The sequence below is a fragment of the Aotus nancymaae genome, unplaced genomic scaffold (assembly GCF_030222135.1).
Source record: "Aotus nancymaae isolate 86718 unplaced genomic scaffold, 86718_ANA_hifiasm-v0.15.2.pri h1tg000007l, whole genome shotgun sequence".
Classification (NCBI taxonomy): domain Eukaryota; kingdom Metazoa; phylum Chordata; class Mammalia; order Primates; family Aotidae; genus Aotus; species Aotus nancymaae.
The window spans coordinates 6728499-6747147 of record NW_026988418.1 but is presented as its reverse complement, the minus strand read 5'-3'; the positions used below and the strand labels follow the sequence as shown (position 1 = coordinate 6747147).

The following is an 18649-nucleotide window of genomic DNA, read 5'->3' as shown; positions in this document are numbered from 1 at the left end:
AGCCCTACCTTTACTTCCACCTACGGAGATATCTGCTCCTGATCATTCCTGAGCCTTTTGAGGATTTTGTGGGACACATTAGACTTCTAGGTTCCACACTTTGGCTTCTGGGTGGGGATCGGGATATACTGATGAAACACAAGTGACAGGAGTTGATATTTGTTGAAGCTGGGGACTGGGGTCACAGGAATTCATTAGACCTCTCTCTCAATTTTTGTGTATGTCTGGAAATCTCCATGATAGTAATATGAAGTATCTGGCTATCTCATATGGCATCCTGAGGAGGTCTCAACTGAATATTTGTTAGGATACCTGGACATATTTAAAACTTTTTTTTTGTTTTTGAGACAGAGCCTTGCTCTGTCATCCAGACTGGAGTGCAGTGAAGTGATCATGGCTCGCGGCAGCCTTGATTTCCCAGGCTCAGGTCATCAATTTCATCCTAAAATCCTCCCACCTCAGCCTCCCAAGTAGCTGGGACTACAGCTATTTTTTGTAGAGATGGGGTTTCACCATGTTGCCCAGGCTGGTCTTGAACTCCTGGGCACAAGTATTCTGCTTGCCTTGGCCTCCCAAAGTGCTGGGATTACAGGCGTGAGCCACCGCGCCCGGCCCTGTGCTTAATTTTCAAGAGAAGATGGTTTCACCTCTGAGAAGTCAAGTATCTCAGTCTTTATGACACACGCTATGCTCTCCCATCAACTCTGTAGGTCTTATTTTGCCAGTTCAAGTACTACTCAGGGTTTACTCTTATCTCAACTTCAACCCTAGCCAAAAATGCACAGGACAACCAAATTATATATATATATATATTCTTACATATGTATTTAATTTTGTAATTAAATATATGTAGTTATATAGTTGAAGACTAACGAGAAGTTGCAGAAATAGTACAAGTTTCCTGTGTACCTCTCAGCCACCTTACCCCATCATAATCTTACGTGGCCACAGTGCAAGAGACAACTGACACTTCAGACACCCAATCCCTAGCTATGGGATGTTTCAGTTCAAGCCTCTAATCTTTATTCCTGAATGTAAACCACCAGAAAACAAAAGCTTGAACCATGTTGGCTTAACTTGCCATAGAGATGCCTTAATCTCTTGGTTTTTACTGATTGTCCAGATAAGAAGTGGATACTTAAAAAATGCTTCTTTGTGGCCTGAAAGCCTGCATCTATAATTAAAGGCTGCCATTGTTACTCCACATTCCTTTCCTAAGGATCCATGTGGTAAGTTTCTCAGAGAACTTATTGTCAGGGAAACATTTGTTTCTCCAGAGAAAAAGCTCCCTTTTGCCATACAATGAGAATGATATAAACTTTCACATTTTTTTGTTTCTCTTTTTGCCTTGGCCGTCAAAGAAATTCAGAGGAACTTTAGGATATAATTGCAGTAACTGACTCATTTAATATTTATGTAATTATTTCCCCTCTCCCTTTAAATAGCTTCTCATCTTTCTTTTTGTCTTCATTTTAATTGTACAGGTTCACAATCCCTTATTCAGTATTCCAAAATGCAAGAAGATCTAAAAACGGAGTGCTTTTTTAAATTCAGGAAGCTTAGTGTGAATATTCATTTGTCACTACAGAAATACTAAAATGCTTGATTTCAGGGCACTGCCCCAGACCCCTCTGGGAATGTTATATAAAGTGTTCACTTTCTACAATCTGAAAGATTCTGCATTCTGAACCGTAGCTAACCTCAAGGATGTCAGCCAGGGGACTGTGGACCTGTGTGTGTTTGAATGTGGGAAAGCCCTCACAGATTCCTCAGATGGTAGGCATGTGCCCTGAAGAGGATCCCAGAAGGCCATATGTAGATACGACCTGATACAGAAGTAAGCCAAAGGGAGACCTGCCTGCGGCTGCCATCCATCCCTTAATCCCAGTGCCCATCTCCCCTGGCCACTGGTGACATTACCTGCCTCTGAAACTTCTTGTGGTCGGACTTTCTTGGTCAGTTTCAGAGCTGCTTCAAGGTCATAGACTTGGGACCGAGTGAACTTCAGCTCCCTGCGGAGCTCATTAATTTCCATGATCAGAGAGACATTTTCCTGCAGAAAAGAAGGAAGAGGGAGCATGGAGTGGATGGATGAGTTGGTTAGTGGGCAAAGCACATGCCCTCCTGGGGCTGAGTAGGTGAGGAATGGGCGGGGTTAGGTCTGTATCCAGAACTCTGGATCCTCTACTGGGGCCTGAGCCTTTATTCCAGCCTATTGTTCAGCCTCTTAAGGAACCAGCTAACTTACCTTCAGGTGGACTCAGCACCATTCCCATCCATCCATGCTTGTTGCAACGTCAACAGCAACAACAATGCTTTTCTAAGCACTTTTTTTTTTTTTTTTTTGAGACGGAGTTTTGCTCTTGTTACCCAGGCTGGAGTGCAATGGCATGATCTCAGCTCACCGCAACCTCCGCCTCCTGGGTTCAGGCAATTCTCCTGCCTCAGCCTCCTGAGTAGCTGGGATTACAGGCACGTGCCACCATGCCCAGCTAATTTTTTGTATTTTTAGTAGAGACGGGGTTTCATCTTGTTGACCAGGATGGTCTCGATCTCTTGACCTCGTGATCCACCCGCCTCGGCCTCCCAAAGTGCTGGGATTACAGGCGTGAGCCACCGCGCCCGGCCTCTAAGCACTTTTTATATGAGTTTAAATGCATCCAAATAACCCTATGGCTGGGTTGTTATTACAATCTCAATTTTACAGAGGAGAAAAGTGAGGCACAGAGAGAGGTATGCAACTTGCTCAATTACATAGCTAGCAAGTGACAGAGCCAGGATTCCAACCCCAACAGTGTGGCTCCAGAGCTCATAAGCACTGTGCTATATTTTATTCATTTGTCATTCATTTGCTGAACCCACATTTATAGGCTATCTGGTAAGTCCATGGAATGCAAACAGAAATAGAACATGGTCTGCTCTCAGCATGCTGCTGTTTAGTGAGTAAGACAGAAAAGTAAATGAATAGTTAATATCTGCTGCATCCATTGGAAACTCACTTCTTTTATTTGTGTTTGACAAATAAAATACCCATCCATCCATTCATTCAACCATCCATCTAATAAATGTTTTTTGAATACCTATAATGTAGTCATCCAGTATTATGGAGATACTGTGTTGATCCTAGGGTGTAGACAGTAGACCTTAGCTTCTGCTCTTGAGGAGTTTACAGTTTAGTGAGGGGTGTGGGCACAGTTTAGTGTGGTGGCCACCTTGCTGCGATGGAGGATAGGGCCTAGAGGAAAGATGCTTAGTTCTGCCTGAATGACCAGTGTAGATTCCTAGGAATTGACCCCTGGGCTGAGGCTTGAAGGAATCACCAAGGAGAGGGTAAAGGGTGTCCCAGACAACTAGAACAGCAGGAGCAAAGGCACAGAATATGACACAGCTGATGGGGGTGGGGGAGACCGCAGCAGTCCTGCATCACTGGAATGCAGAGTGAGGAGGGGAGTCAACAGGAGTGACGACGAGGCTTGCTGGAGGCCTGGTGGTGCAGGATCCACACAGTCTCTTCTCTCCTCTTTCCTCACACCTCAAATCTCTGCCTTCCATTTCATACCCAGCACAAGTACCCCAAGGAGGAGGCCCATCCCTAAGGGCCCAAAGAGTCTGGCCACTTTGCTCATAGAGCCCACAGCCACAGCAGTCAGCTTGTCTACAGTAGTGCCTTGTGTATGACCATACAAATACATCACCTAAATACCTTGTTAGATGCCACTCTGACTCATAGGTCTGGAATGGGCCCTGAAATCCTACACTGGACTCCCAAGAAATGCTGCTGCGGGTCTGCAGGCCAGACCACACTTGCAAAGCCCTTGACGGTCTGCATGCCAGAAAAGGCAACTGCAGGCCAAATCTACACAAAATGGACCAGTGCCAGGAACAAACTGTGCTTCTACTTGGGACATTATCTCAGGAGTGGTAGCTATGGAGTCCGAGCTCAGAGAACAGGATGGTCTTTTTTTTTTTTCCTTTTTTTTTTTTGAGATGGACTCTCACACTGTTGCCCAGGCTGGAGTGCAATGGCGTGATCTAGGCTCACTGCAACCTCCGCCTCCCAGGTTCAAGTGATTCTCCTGCTTCAGCCTTCCGAGTAGCTGGGATTACAGGTGCCCGCTACCATGCCCAGCTAATTTTTTGTATTTTTAGTAGAGTCAGGATTTCACCATGCTGGCCAGGCTGGTCTTGAACTCCTGACCTCGTGATCCACCCACCTTGGCCTCCCAAAGTGCTGGGTTATAGGCATGAGCCATCGTACCTGGCCTTGAACAGGATGGTCTTAAGCACTGTTCTCCCTGATCTGTGACTAACAGTTCTCTGCTGTGGGGAGGTACCTGTGGAGCCCAAGAGGGAACAGGGGTCGAGCTAGAGACACTGCACCAGATTCTTTTCCCCCAGAGATACTTCATCTAAAGCACAGATCTAAACCTTTAGACTTCCAGTATATTACTTAATTTCAGTATTCATTACAATGCAGTTTGGATGTTTGTCTCCTCGAAATCTCATGCTCAAAACTGATCCCCAGTGTTGGAGGTGGGGCCTAGAGGGAGGTATTTGGGTCATGGGAGCAGATTCCCTCATAAAGGGCTTGGTGCCATCCTCACGGTAATGAGTGAGTGCTTGCTCTATTCGTTAATGCAAGAACTAATTGCTTTAAAAGAACCTGGCACCTTCTCCTCTCCCGCTCCCTCTCTCGCCATGTGACGTGCCTGTTCCTCTTTCACCTTTCATCATGAGTAAAAGCTTTCTGAGTTCTTGACCGGGAGCAATGCTGGCGCCATGCTTCCTATACAGCCTGCAGAACTGTCAGCCAAATAAACCTCTTTTCCTTATAAGTTAGCCAGCCTCAGGTATTCCTTGATAGCACTGAAATTCTCTCTCGGATGAAATGCCCAGTCCTCACTGTAAACCCCTCATTCTCCATGCTAGCATTTGTACTTGTGTTTCTATGAGTCAGATGTTCTCTCCATCGAATGTCTGACCCTTTTAGCCAACCCAGGCCTTGGTGATCACAGCGTGATGGGTCCCCCACCAGGTTACTTAAGGGTGTATGTTCACTGTCTTAACCCTCAAGGCCAGGCAGTTAGCCAAGACCATAGTGCCCAGCTGAGGAGCAGGTGTCCCTGATAACTCAAACATCCTGAAAGATAACTGAAAACCTACCAAGGAAAACAGCCCCATGGCAAATACACGCTAGGCAAAGAGCCAGGAAATTAGCTTAAAAGCAGCTTAGAGATGTGAGGCAATGCAGATCTCTACAGCTGTCCCGCTGCTGCCCAGGAGTGCCCCACGTGGAAGACCTAAATAAACTCATCTGCTCATCAAGCTGGACTTGACATTCTTTGGGCTCCCCAGTTTGGGAGGAAAGGTGGGGAACATTACAGTCCCAAATTTTCTCCTACCAGTGATGGATTTCCCACATTCCCCTTCCAGATGCTGCCTGGTAAAACTGCTAGATCCTCCCATGGACCTTCTCCTTGCAGACTTTATATCATGACATGATCAATTCAATACATATTTATCGGGTTATAGACCTTGGACCCTGCCTTGCATGTTAGAGGTGCTCAATAAACATCTGTGAAATGGACGAGCAAATGAGTAACTAATGCAGTGGATGCCAAATCGAATAAGATGAGATTCTTACTAATAAGGAAGTTACAAACCAAGGGGTAAGGGCCAGTGAGAGACCAGAACAGAAGGGAGGGAGGGTCTTAGAGCCACAGGGGCAAGCTTGCTCACTCGAGATCTCTCTCCACTTCTTTCATTAGGCTTCGCTAAGCTTCACTTCTCCCGATCCTCATTAAATAATGCATCAATAATCATCAGAATAAGCACTAGAAACTGAAAACACAATTCGAGTTCTCTCAGTTTGCATCTTTAGTTGCTTCCTCTTTTTGGTCATCTCCATTCATTCTGTCACTGAGTCCTACTGATTTTGTGTCTGAGCTGATTCTGCTGTTCATGCTTCTTGCTGGTCTGTCACCAGCTCTCGGTGCTCTCCCCTGTTCTGCTGTAAAGGCCCGCCCAAGTGGAGCCCTGCCCTGGCTTCTCCCTACCCCTCCACCCTCTACAGCCCCGTCACTGTGATTGGGATTTCTGGTTCCCAGCACCCCCTGCCAACCTCTGACATCCTCACGATGCTCCCTCACCTAAACGGGTCTCCAGGGCTTGATCCTTGCTGGAGTATGATTGAGGCCCACCACTCAGTGCAGCCTGACTCTCTTGTTCTGTTCATTCATTCGTTCACTTACTGATTTAAGAAAAGTCATCTAAGAACCAGTTCCTGAAAGCTTACACTGCTCACTGTGCCAGACGTGGGAGGTCCCGCTCAGTTTCAGTGCAGAGCTGCTGCCATGAGAGGCTGAAGCAGGGGCCCAACACAGTGTGAGGAGGGCTCCCAGGGGAGACAGAGGAGAAGAGTGTTCCAGGCCTGGAGCCTGGAGGCAGCAAGCTGAACCTAAGGCAGCAAGAGCTTGATGATAACGGTAATAAGAGTAACCACAATTGCAAGGGTTGATTGGATCACTGCAGTGTATCAAACAGCGCACATACGGTCCCTCAGTTCATCCTTACACCAGCCTCGTGAGGAAACTGAGGCCGTACCTCAGTGGTAGAGCTGGGGTCTGAACCCTGTTGTGCCTCCATCCAGAGTGCCCCGTTCCTCCACGGCTACTGCTTTCCCCCCTCACATTTACGTCACCTCCATTCCAATACCTCACATAGTATGATGGCAAAAGGCACTCCCAGTAAGTGTTGGGCTCCCCGCAAAATGTTTTCTGGGATGGCCAGTGTTCTGAGGGGTCCCGAGGTCACACTGAGGTCAACTGAATTAAAATGCTTTGGGTGGCTTTGCGAATTAAAAATGTGAAGGCAATGGCTTTGCTGAGCCTTCTCTTCCTGATCTCTCGCTGGTCAAATTGGCCTCCAAAAGCCCCTTCAATCCTCCAGGCTCCCACCCAGGTCTACTGAGTTGCAGAGGAACTCTGACCTGGGGTACACCAAGGTGCCAAGTCTTGAGGGATGTGAAGCTGTTTACGTAAAAAGCTTTTTAAGCAAAGGGGCTCTGCCGAGCGGTGCAGGACTGCCTTTGGACTTTGGAACTGACTGACGATGAGCCTGACAGGTGTTTCCGGTCTCCGTACTGAGAAGAGAAGGGAAGGGAATGGCTACAGCGCCCCCTAATGGCATGGCCTGAGTCGATACCTTTGGAATATGGCAGCACCTCACAGCCTGGAAAAAGCAGGCAACAGATTTATTCCATGGACTTGGAATCCTTGCATCAGTGACATCTTTCTGGAACCCACAGTTAGTGGGCTCACCATCTGCCTAACTGCACAAATGAGCCATCCTGGAATCCTTCTCCGTTCTTCCAACCTCCCTCCCATGTCTAACCTGACATTTTTAGTTGTCGTTTCTACTCTGAAATGCCTTTGGACACCACAGCTTTCCCCTTTCCAAGTCCTTCTCATCACCCTTAACATGACAGTCATTTCCTAATGGATTTTTCTGCCACCTGCCTCTTTCCCCACCAGTCTTTCCACCCTGCCAGTGGAGTGTTTTGTCTTTTCAAAACAAAGACACCCCTACCTAAGATACCTCGGGTGGAGCCTGTTTACAGGACAAACTGTACTTTTTGGCATGACATGGAGGCCCTTTTCAACATGACCCTCAGCCACCAACCATTTCTGTGGGTTCTTCTCCACCTGGACTCTCTTCTCAAGGACTCCGGGGTCTCCAAGCACCCCACAGGCCTCACTCTTCTCTGCTTTTTCTCAGGTTGTTCCCTCGGCCTGGAAGGCTCTTCCCCCACTTGTTCCATGATGACCCTCTACTTGCCCTTCAAGGCACAGCTCAAATGCCCCTTGCCCTCAGAAAACTCCGATAAGTCCTGAAGGCATCACTGAACCCCATTTCCAGGATGAGCCCACACATGGCATACAATGAACTGAGCAGCGATGACTGTATCTGGTCCAGGTTCCCAATGATGAACTCCTTGAGGGCGGGAACACTATCACATTCATCTTGGACTCCTCCGTGACTGACACAGAGCTTGCTGCACAAGAAGCCCTCAAAAAATGTGTACTGAATGAATAAAATGTGTGTCCTAGATGTTTGTATCTCATAGCAACTCTTATTTTCATATCTGCCAGTGTGCTGAGGAATGGAGTGGGGAGGCTGAGCTCCTGTCTGAATATACAAATGAGACAGTGACCTCATTTTCTGTTATTTTCTAATGAGTTACTCTTAGAGGCCATGTTTGCCACGGCCTTCCTCAGCTTTTTTGGATCGAAGTGAAGATGAGGTCCAGCCAGCTCCTGAACAGCACACACCAAGGCCACGAGCTGAGGGTCTGGAATCGATTATGCCATCCACCCTCCACCCTCGCCACCTGCAGTCCATAGGCACCTGTAGCCCATCCCGAGACAGGCTCCTAGGCTCTCCCATCGGATTTCTACCTTGGCTCTTGAATAGGTCCTTTGCTTGGACGATGAGGATGGAAATTGCCTTTTTGAGCACTTATTCTGTACCAGGCCAGTGCCTAGTGCCTTATATAGTTATCCCATTCGATCTTGCAGAAACACCCCCCTTCAAGTTGGTGTTTTCTTCCCTATTTTACAGATAGGTAGGGTGGCTCCTTCAGTTAGGCAGTTTACCAAGGTCTCCTGGCAGAAGAGTGCCAAGGTAAACCAGGGTTGGCATAGTGGTTTTGATAACTTGTTTTTAAAAAATCTTCCAAACATTTTGCCAATAAAAAGAGCCCCACTGTTATCAGCAAGCAGTCTCTTTCTGGTTGAAGGGGTGGGGACCCGGAAACCTGCACCCCTGCCAACCCCACACCCCCTTGCCCTGGGCTCCAAGGGCTCCCTGCAGTTGCTGGAGTTACTTGTTTGGATCCACGGGACTCCCCAGCACATAGATTACAGTACTGCTGGAGAAAACACTCTTCCAGGGACTTCACTTGTTGATGGCTCCCTCTGCCAGCCATCTTGGAGTGGCAGGGCTGGGCAGGAGCCCTGCTTGGGTCGCCTCTGCTTTCCACCCCATGCTGGCCCAGCATCCTCCAGGGTATGGGGAAGCAGAACAAGAGAGGATGCCCACCCAGCAGCCTCATGCTGACACTCACGCCCTCTGGCTAGCCTGTGGTCTTCCTCCTCCTACACCGATGTTTGCTTTGGCTGCTTGGCATGGAGAGAGGGACCCAGTCCGTGTGGGGCCCCTCAGGCCTGTGCTCTGGTGACAGGGCACAGAGAGGGCTCAGCGATGTCAGCAGCTGACAACTGCTCCTGCCGTCACCCTGGTTCCCCTTCCTGCTTGCTGCACTCCAGGCCCTTAGCAGCGGCTCAGTGTGCAGCTGCTGGTGTTTCAGGCCTCCATCAGCTGGAAGCACTTCTATCTCTGGGCCTCCGACGGCCTTCGTGGCTCAGGAGTAGGGCAATGGGTAGATGGGCCGGGCTGCTTTTCAGCGGGGACTGGTAGTAAGATGGCATGAGATCAGCCGTGCCTGGGTCTGGCCTGAATCACAGTGTGCTCTGCCCAGCTGTGCATGAACTGGCCAAGCTGGGAACTGGTTTGTTTCAATCTAACTGCAACCTGTTCTCATTCCAGTATTTTAATTACGGCATTAAAGAAATGTGAACATAAAAAGGTACGTGCTTTGTAAATGCGATTCTGATGTTCCCTTTTGATACTAATTCACATTAATTGCCTCAGACAATACTGATACCCAAAAATCTGGCAGAAGAATCCTGACTGGCAGTCCTGATAACATGCCTGGGTGGAGGCGGCAGTGATGGGGTCAGGTGCTCTGAACAGCCTATGAAGGATCCAGGGAGGTGGGTGTGAGGCGTGTATTAAACCAGAGTGAGGCCAGCTCTGGGAGGGTGTGTCTAACTTGGGACCCAAGAGATAATGGTAGGGACCTGAGGCACCAGAAAAATCAGACGAGGCGGGGCCACAAGATACCAGTAGCAGAACAAAAAGGAGCAAAACCAAGTCAGGTGAAATGGGAGTTGGGAACAGAAGAGAGAAGGGAGAGGCTCAGGAGAGCTAAAGATGATGTGGATGAGGGTCAGAGGGCCCAGGGCTGACGAGAGGAGTGAGGCAGGACACAGGTGTGCTCTGGATAAAGGTGGGGAAGAAAAAAGGAACGGGGTGCCTGGGGAAGGGAGGTGGGCATTGGTGGGGCAGAGGGCGGGGTGCAGCATGGAAGTGCCTAGCAAACCTCCTAGGTGAGCTCTCAGCCACAGTCACAGCGAGGAAGAGCTCTGGGAGGTCAGAGGAGAGGAGTCAAAATAAGACTAGGGGGAGCTACTGGGTCCCCAGATGCCTGGGGAGCCCTGAAGACAGGTGGTCCCAGAGGGACCCTTGATGGGATCTCTCGTCTCGGGCCCGGGGTGGAGGGAACGCGCAGGTACCTGCATGATGCGGACGTAGTGGGTGCGGTGCAGCTCGCCCTCCTTGACCACATTCTTCTTGAGAGTGGCCAGGTTCCTCTCCAGGTGCTCCCGCTGCCGGGAGAACTCCTGCTGCAGGTCTGTGTTCAGCCCTGCGATCTCCACCTGACAGGCCAGGAGATTGTCAGCGAGGGAAAGGAGACCCCAGGAGGGCAGGGCGTGGCTGGAGGGGAGGCTGAGCTCACCATGTCTGCTCGCTGCACGTACTTCTCAAAGAGACCTCGGACCTTCTCCTTCAGCAGCCGCGGCTCCTGAATATAGGCCACGCAGTCGTGGAGGTCTGTCTTAAACCTTCTGACCAGCGCTTCCAAGTCCCGCTCCTGCAATCAGAGACATTTCCTTCTGGTGCTGTGGGGTACCTGCCAGGTGGAGGGGCGGGGGCTGCAGGCAGAGGCTCTGGCCTAGAAAGGGAAAAGAGACACCTCATCTAGGACTTACAGCTGACTGCCAGGGGCCGCACTGGGCATAGAGACCTAGAAGGGCACATGGCCAACAGGTGGAGACACTAAAAGTCTTACGTACCTGCCCTTGGCTGGGCACCGGCCTCAACAGCCTACACGGGGCTTCATCCTCAAAAGGCCACATAGGGCTCCTTTATTGGCTCTGGATTCCTTTCAGGACCACAGGCCTTAAACGATGAAAGGAGGCTCACATGGCCGCCCATATCCCTTTAGAGCCAAGGTGAATGGCATCATTTCTCTCTTGCAGATCCCTGGCCCGGGCTTCCATGTCCCCCACATTAGCTCACCCAGGGCGTACCCTTCCCGACGGCCAGGAGCGCTGCCGTGAGTGGGCAGGCTGGTTCATCCTCACGCTTGGGCTAGCGTCCCCTCTTCATCTTCATCACGCTTTTGCCTGTCTCTTCCCCAACTCTGACCTGGAGAAAGACTCTCCTTTCTCCTTTCCTCCATGGCCCTTTCTACACATTCTGCTGTTTTCTATCTCTTGATATAACTATTACGCGCATGCCACAAATCCCCGATCAGCTTCTTCAGCATGGAAAGGGCAGAATCTGTATCATTTCATGTTTATGGCCCTGCAGCTACTAGTGTTACCTACTACAAAGTTAATTAATGCTTACTGCAGAGGAGGGAAAGTCCCAATCTTTTAGACAGAGTCTCTCTCTGTCCGCCCAGGCTGGAGTGCAGTGGCACAATCTCGGCTCACTGCAACCTCCGTCTCCTGGGTTCAAGCAATTCTCCTGCCTCCGCCTCCCAAGTAGCTAGGACTACAGGTGAGTGCCATCATGCCAGGCTAATTTTTGTATTTTTAGTAGAGACAGGGTTTCACCATGTTGGCCAGCCTGGTCTCCAACTCCTGACCTCATGATCTACCTGCCTCGGCCTCCCAAAGTGCTGAGATTACAGGCGTGAGCCACTGTACCTGGCTGGAAAGTTCCAATCCTATTCAATAAATGTAAGGGAGTGGCCTCTGCTGGGGAGGGCCCAACCATGTCCTGGCCCATGTCCAGAAAACCTAGATTCCATTATCAGCTCTGTGTGTACTACCTAGTTGTGGGTGCTGGGTGAAGTTTCTTAACCTCCCAATTTTGTGGCCTAATTTTTCCTATTTATAACATAGAGAAACGGGAATCGATGATCTTTGAGGTTCCCCAGGCCTCAGCAATTTTTTGGTCGTCAGAGCCTTAAACCAGTGACAACAAATTGCCTCTCTGAGCACGTACTTTCCTCCGCCAAAGAAGCTAAATGCTACGAATATTCCTACCACGCCGGCTTCCCGCCTCCTTGATCACTTACCCACAGTCATTTTATAGTCTCAGATGGGCTCAGTGATGTAAATCTACATGGGCCTGAAATCAGGCAGGGCTGGGAGCAAGTAAAGAATGTGAGTTAAAATGGGAAACAGATCCTCGCAGTGGGCTGGCTCTGTCTCTTGGAAGCCAGCTGCCCATTGCAGACAGGTGCCAGATCCCGAATCCAAGAACTGCCAGACTCTGAAACCCTCACACCTTCTGTCTCTCTCTGCGCATCTCCTGATTGGTGGCTCTCAGTTTCTGCCACAACTCTGCGATGTTCAGCTCCAGTTGAGTGTTCTGCTTATGGAAATGCTGCAGTTCAGCTTCCATCTGTAGCGAACAAGGGAAGAGTCAGGAAGAAGAAAGAGAATGAAAACCGTATCTGAGAACCGTACTCTTTCCGTGGGGACGCTGCCCGACTCCCAGGCGTCTCTTTTCTCATTCCCTTCTGCGTCCCCTGGATCAAAACCTTTCTTCCACTTGCTTTCCTAACAGCTCCCCGCCCCTTGACTGATATGCTAGACCAGCATCACGTGTTTCCATGGCCAGGCTGGGAAGGTTTCCCTCTGCGTCACTTTCCCTTTCCTTCAACCATGCGATTACTTTATGTCCTTGAATTCCCTATAAATTGGTGACACCCAAGTACTGGAACCTCCACTCTAACCTGACGCAGGGCTCCCCAGAGAAGCACCTTCCTCGCCTGCTTTGTGAAGCTGTATGAGTGAATCTCGACCCTCTGGGGCCACGGGTCATTCTAAAGCAGAAATTTTGGAGGGACCAACATGTGGGCACCACCCATGTAAGGCATAAAACAGCAAAGGGGAAGCTGAGAAGGAGCCTCAGCCTCATCATTCTGTTGAAAGGTCTTAAAAAGTACTGTCCTGTCTTCAGAAGAAAAATAAAAAACCACCATGAGCTTCTGAAATATTTTTTTTAGATAAAGTCTCACTCTGTTGCCCAGGCTAGAGTGCAGTGGCGTGATCTTGATCTTGGCTCGCTGCACCCTCCGCCTCCTGGGTTCAAGCAATCCTCCAGCCTCAGCCTCCTGAGTAGCTGGGATTACAGGCACCTGCCACCATGCCCAACTAATTTTTTTTTTTTTTTTGTAATTTTAGTAGAGATGGGATTTCACCATGTTGCCCAGGCTGGTCTCTAACTCCTGACCTCAAGTGATCTGCCCATCTCGGCTTCCCAAAGTGCTGGGATTACAGGCGTGAGCCGCTGCACCTGGCCTGAAAGATTTTTAAAAAATTCACTGTTGCATTTATATTAACCAAAGTCATGGGAATGATAACTGGAGTGTCCACTTAGAATGAGACTAGCCATGCATGAGCTTTCGTTGACCTAATTCCTGCCCAAAGCAAAGAAGTGATGTTTGACTTATGGACTACATCTGGTGGACACTAGTGTTTCTGTTAATAGGGAGGTTTTCTGACTGTTTTGGGAGAATGGGATGCTTCACTGGGTTCCTTCATGGCTGGGCAGAGTAGACCCCCCACCAAGTCTATCCCAGGCCCTTTGGTCAAATTTCAAGGCTCTTGGCAACCTTCTTGGGGGGTACCAGGAGGCCCTAATGAACCATATCCATGTTCTAGACACAAAGGGGCAGCTTTTAGAAGAATGTTTTCCTCATTATTGGAAGCATTTTGTATAGACACAATAGCCCTTTGACCCAAAGTCTGGCATAAAGGTGGCACTCAAATATTTGATGAATGAACAAATGAATGAAGGGCAAGTGTGGTGGGCAAAGGACAGCAACAGTGAGGGACATGAGAAGAAGCTGGAACAACCTGCTTCTGGAAGAGGAATGATAAGATAAGAAGGCGGTGTTGGCACAGTTATGTAGAACCACCCTGCAGAGGTCACACATTGAATTTGGGTATTTGCACAGCTAAAGAATGTGCCCATTAGAAAGGGCCGCCCAGCTTGTTGTAGACTTAGGGATATAAAGCTGATGAAGAGGTAGTTTCTGCCTTCAAGAGGCCTTACATCTGCAGGGATAAGAAAGAAGTAAGTTGGAAGTTAAGGTGGAGCAGGATAAACACTGCACTCAAGGCAGAAAGCACTGTGTGTACACAGAGGAGGTGAGCAGGCAGCGCCCAAAGAAGGAATGCGTCTGCTGGAGTCAGGAGGAAGAATAAGCATTAGTGGACAAAAGGGGAAAGAGAATTCCAGGAAGAGAGAACAGCCCGCACAGAGAGGACCAGACGCACGGGCAGACTGGTGCATCTCTGCAGGCTACAAGTGGCTCAAGGTGGCTGCAGGCGGGGGGGATTGAAGAAGAGGGAGACAGGAGGGACCCGTGAGGCTGGCTGAGCTAGGTCATGCAGGAACCAAGGGCAGAGGTTCAAATGGTGAGAAGTTTGCCTTTATCATGAAAGCTCAGAGAGCCACTGAAGGCTTGACCAGGAGTGGAATGACGTAATTTGCATCTTAGAGAGCCTGATGCAGAGGTGCTTCTGGAAAGAGCAAGACGGGGTCAGGCAGCCCAGTCAGGAGGCAGCCACTGTGGCCCAGGAGACAGATGATGGGGTCCTAGGCCAAGGCAATGGCAGCTAGAAGAGAGAAAGGGGCTTCCATTTGTGGGGCTCCCAAAGGTCATGTCTGAGTCCTCGTTCTCTAAATCTCAGGCCAGCAGTGACAGATTAGGTTAGCATGGAGGGCATACAGGAGTATATTATTTACTTCTGTTCATTTTTTCCCCCCGACAAAGACTCATACTACCCTGAGAATAAAAATAATCTGTTTACAGAAACATTGGGAAGTATGTCAGATGTGAGTAGCTGGCTGGACACCCAGAAGCCTAGCCCATTATGTGGAAACAAGCATCTCTTTCCCAGCGTGGAAATTCCATCTACTTTTCCAAGTGTTTTTCATCACACTCGGAGATCTTCCATGGGGCTCAGGGAGGAGGGTAGAAAGCATTTTGCCCCTCCCCCCACCCGCCCAGGGAAATCTGGCAAGGTCCGAAGGCATTTTTTGGTTGTAACACCTTGGGCAGGGGGTGCTACTGGGCTCTAGTGGGCGGAGACCAGGGCTGCTGCTGAACATCCTACAACACACAGCACAGGCCGGCCACGACAGTTACCTACCTCAAAATAGTAACAGTGCTGGGCCTGAGCAACCCTGCCCTAGGTGAGTACCTAAATGAGTGTGAACTAAAACGACGAGGCTCAGGAAACCCCTCCCTCAGGCGGGGCAAAGGGACCCCTGAATCATCAGAGCAAAGTTGGAAAAAGTTTGTGAGGGGAGGCACCTGAATCAGGAAGTGTCCCAAGAGGTTTTAGCTCTACAGCTGAGCTGAGGGCTTGAGGCTTCCTTCCTGGGAGAGAAGGATCTTTATAAGAGATACACAGTGCATGAACCAAAGGTATCCATGACCCCCAGTGGGAAGCCCCAAGGTCAGAGGCTCCCGGAAGCACCCAGGCCTAGATATCATCCCTGACAGCAACTGGCAGCAGCAGAAGGAGGTAGGAGGGGCCCTGCTGGAATCACTCCCAAGGTGCGAGTGTATTCCCTGCTGAGCATCAAGGCCATGGGTGGCCCCTGTTACTGCCAGAGAAGGCGAATGGTCTCCCCGGGTGTGTTGGTGGGGGACCTAAGCTGACCATTAGCAAACAATGGACCTGACTTGAAATCCAGCTGACAAATGTGTCAAATGAGGAGGGAGAAATGGGGCCGTGATTTCCAGGGGCCTGCGGTATGTAGAGGCCTGTGGTGTGCTGGCCCTCCAGGTAGGTGGGGCCTCTGTTCTTCCTCTCATCTTCTCAGGCTGCTATGGTCTGAACGTTGGTGCCCCTGACCCCAAATTCCTAGGCTGAAACCTAACCCCCAAAGTGATGGGATTAGGAGGTCAGGTCTTTGGGAGGTGATCAGGTCACGAGGGCAGAGCCCTCACAAATGGGATTTGTGCCCTTGCACAAGAGGCTGGAGGGAGTTTGTCTGCCCACTTTTGCCTTTCCATCACATGAGGACACACAGCAGGTGCCATCTATGAGGAGCAAGCCTGGACGCCAAATCCGCTGGAGCGTTGGTCCTAGACTGCCCAGCCTCCAGTACCTTCGGCAATACATTTCTGTTGGCTATAAATTACTCCTTCTATGGCGTTTTGTTATAGCACCCCAAATGACTGACAGCTGCCATTTGGGGGCCCTGAAGTCACTCGAGAATGGTAGGAGGCCCCGCGGAGGCAGGTCTGTGGTCAGCTGGGGGCACATAAGCTAAGAGGGCAGTGTTGGCAGTTACGCAGAACCACCTTGTAGAGGACGCACATCGGGTATGGGTATTTGCACAGCTAAAGAATGCGCCCATTAGAAAGGGCTGCCCAGAAGTGGCCTGATAATGACTTTTCCCCTGGACCTTCTCATCTCAGAACCACAGAAAAAGTCACTATCATAAGGACATGCCCTCCCTGGGCTCCCTGGCCCTGAACTGATCTCCACCTGGCTTCTTTACTGGGCTTACCAGAGCAAAGGTGTCACTGGGCAGACAGGCACCACCATGGCTCTTGCACATCCAGTTCTAGTTGGGTCATCAGTGCTCTCTGACACCCTTGTATCTGTTATCCTGGCTCAGCACAAACAATGAGAGAAGATGGAGGGGGAGCAGAAGCCTATTTTAACTAGGTGGTCAGGGAAGGCTTCCTTGAAGAAGTGGCATATAGGTTGAGACCTGAAAGATGCAAAGAAGCCAGCCATGTGGCCATCTGGGGAAGAACCTTCCAGGCAGAGGCAGCAGCACTGCAGAGGCCCTGAGATGGAAAAGCGTGACTTCTGGGTACTGTCAGAAAGCCAGTGGGCTGGAGCAGGGAGAGGGAGCTTTGAGATGAGGCTGGAGAGGCACGGAGAGGCTGGGTCACACGGGACCTTGTGGGCCTGATTGGGACTTTGGATTTTATTGTAGGTGGGATGGGACCCCACTGGGGAGTTCACTCAGGCCTCTATGTGGAGACCAGACTGGAGGCTGGAGTCTAGTCCAGACAAGAGATATCACCCTGCTTGGACCAGGGTGATAGCAGCAGCAGGAAAGGAGGGTTGGATGTAAGATATCTTTTGGAAACTGATCAGATAGATGTTGGTGATGATTTGGATATAGGAGTTAAGAGAAGTGAAGAATCAAGAAAGACTCCTACATTCCTGCATTAAGTAACTGGATGGATCATGGACCACTAACTGAGAAATGGAAAATTAGAGGAACGGGAGAGAAAAATCAATAATTTGGTTTTAGGTCAACAGGGACTCCCCTGTCGGCCGCTTGCTGCCCAGCAGGGGAGGCTGACGGGGAAACAGATGTTGCAGGGAATGGTGGGGTATGGGGGACACGGGGGACCTCACAGGACTCTCAGAAACCCTCGTCCAGTTGATCTTGCTTCTAATCTCGCCTCTCTACCTTCATCCTGTTTGCTTCCCAGAACATATTCTTAATCATGCCACTCTTCTGCTCAAGAGCCTCTGATGACTTCTCATTCCTTATCAGATGAAGTCCAAACACCATGGCCTCACCTAGGGTCGCAGCCAGCATTTCCAGTTTGAGAAGAAATGGGCTTGCTGGCGGGATAGCCTGTTGTCTGAGTAGATACTGCCCTCTGGTGGCCAAATGCCCAATAGCCGCATCTCCCTCAGGAGGGCACAGAGTGCTGCACACTGTGGCACAGCCCATCCCCAGGTCCTGCGGCAAGTGAACTCCCAAGCCATTTGCTTTTGGACAACTGAGCCAGCAGCTGGGCCACGGCCTTCCCTGTTGCACCCCTGAGGACTGGTGCTGCACACACCTTGGGAGCAGAGAGGACTGTGAGGAGAGCTTCCTCTCAGTCCCTGAGGCCAGCTAGCCTATCATGGAAGAAGAGACAGAGGGTCTGAGAGGCCAGAGTGTTGCAAATGGCATCTTACCTCCTGAATCTGTTCCTTCATCACCCTGATCTCATTCTCCCGAGGTTCTATTTGCTTCTTCAGCTCTTTTATTTTGTAGTCAAGCACAAACTTGAATTTCTCTAGTTCTTGATTTTTCTTTTTCAGATCATAAATTTGCTTCTCCTAGGGATGAGATGAGAGAAAAGTGAGAGATATTATAAGGCCCTGGTACACTGCAGCCCTTTAGGGCAAAGAGCATCAAACCTCAGAGCATCAAAGAGGTCACCCAGCAGACTCCTCTCCTCCCATCGTCAGGAGGCTGGCACTCTCCCCATGGGGCCGCTGCACAGACTCCTTAGCTTCTGTGCCAGGACTCTCATTCATTCACTCACTCACTTATTCATATTAGGCTGTGAATGACTGTATTTTCCAACGATGGCCCCCACAGCATCTCCCGCCCCGCACTCTAGCTCTTCTACAGCGTGACCTTGCTGCTTCTCCATCAGGAGATAGAAGCCAATTCCCTTCCCTTGCATCTGCCTGGACCTGTGACTTGCTCATAACCCAAATACTGCAGCAGAAGGGAGGCT

At 49.9% G+C, this 18649-nt stretch overlaps 1 protein-coding gene across 2 annotated transcripts in view; it reads right to left on the bottom strand.

Moving 5' to 3' along the window:
- CFAP57 (cilia and flagella associated protein 57) overlaps positions 1–18649 on the bottom strand; it is an 81565-nt gene that overhangs the window by 13349 nt on the left and 49567 nt on the right. Inside the window, exons 18-23 of one of the 2 annotated variants that reach the window (XM_064372258.1) lie at positions 18099–18242; positions 12875–12964; positions 12424–12540; positions 10640–10774; positions 10416–10559; positions 1921–2053 (exon numbers count right to left, since the gene is read on the bottom strand). In XM_064372258.1, coding sequence (XP_064228328.1) covers positions 1921–2053; positions 10416–10559; positions 10640–10774; positions 12424–12540; positions 12875–12964; positions 18099–18242 — 763 coding nt within the window. The remainder of the gene's footprint in view (positions 1–1920; positions 2054–10415; positions 10560–10639; positions 10775–12423; positions 12541–12874; positions 12965–18098; positions 18243–18649) is intronic. The other variant, XM_064372259.1, reaches the window with a different exon arrangement.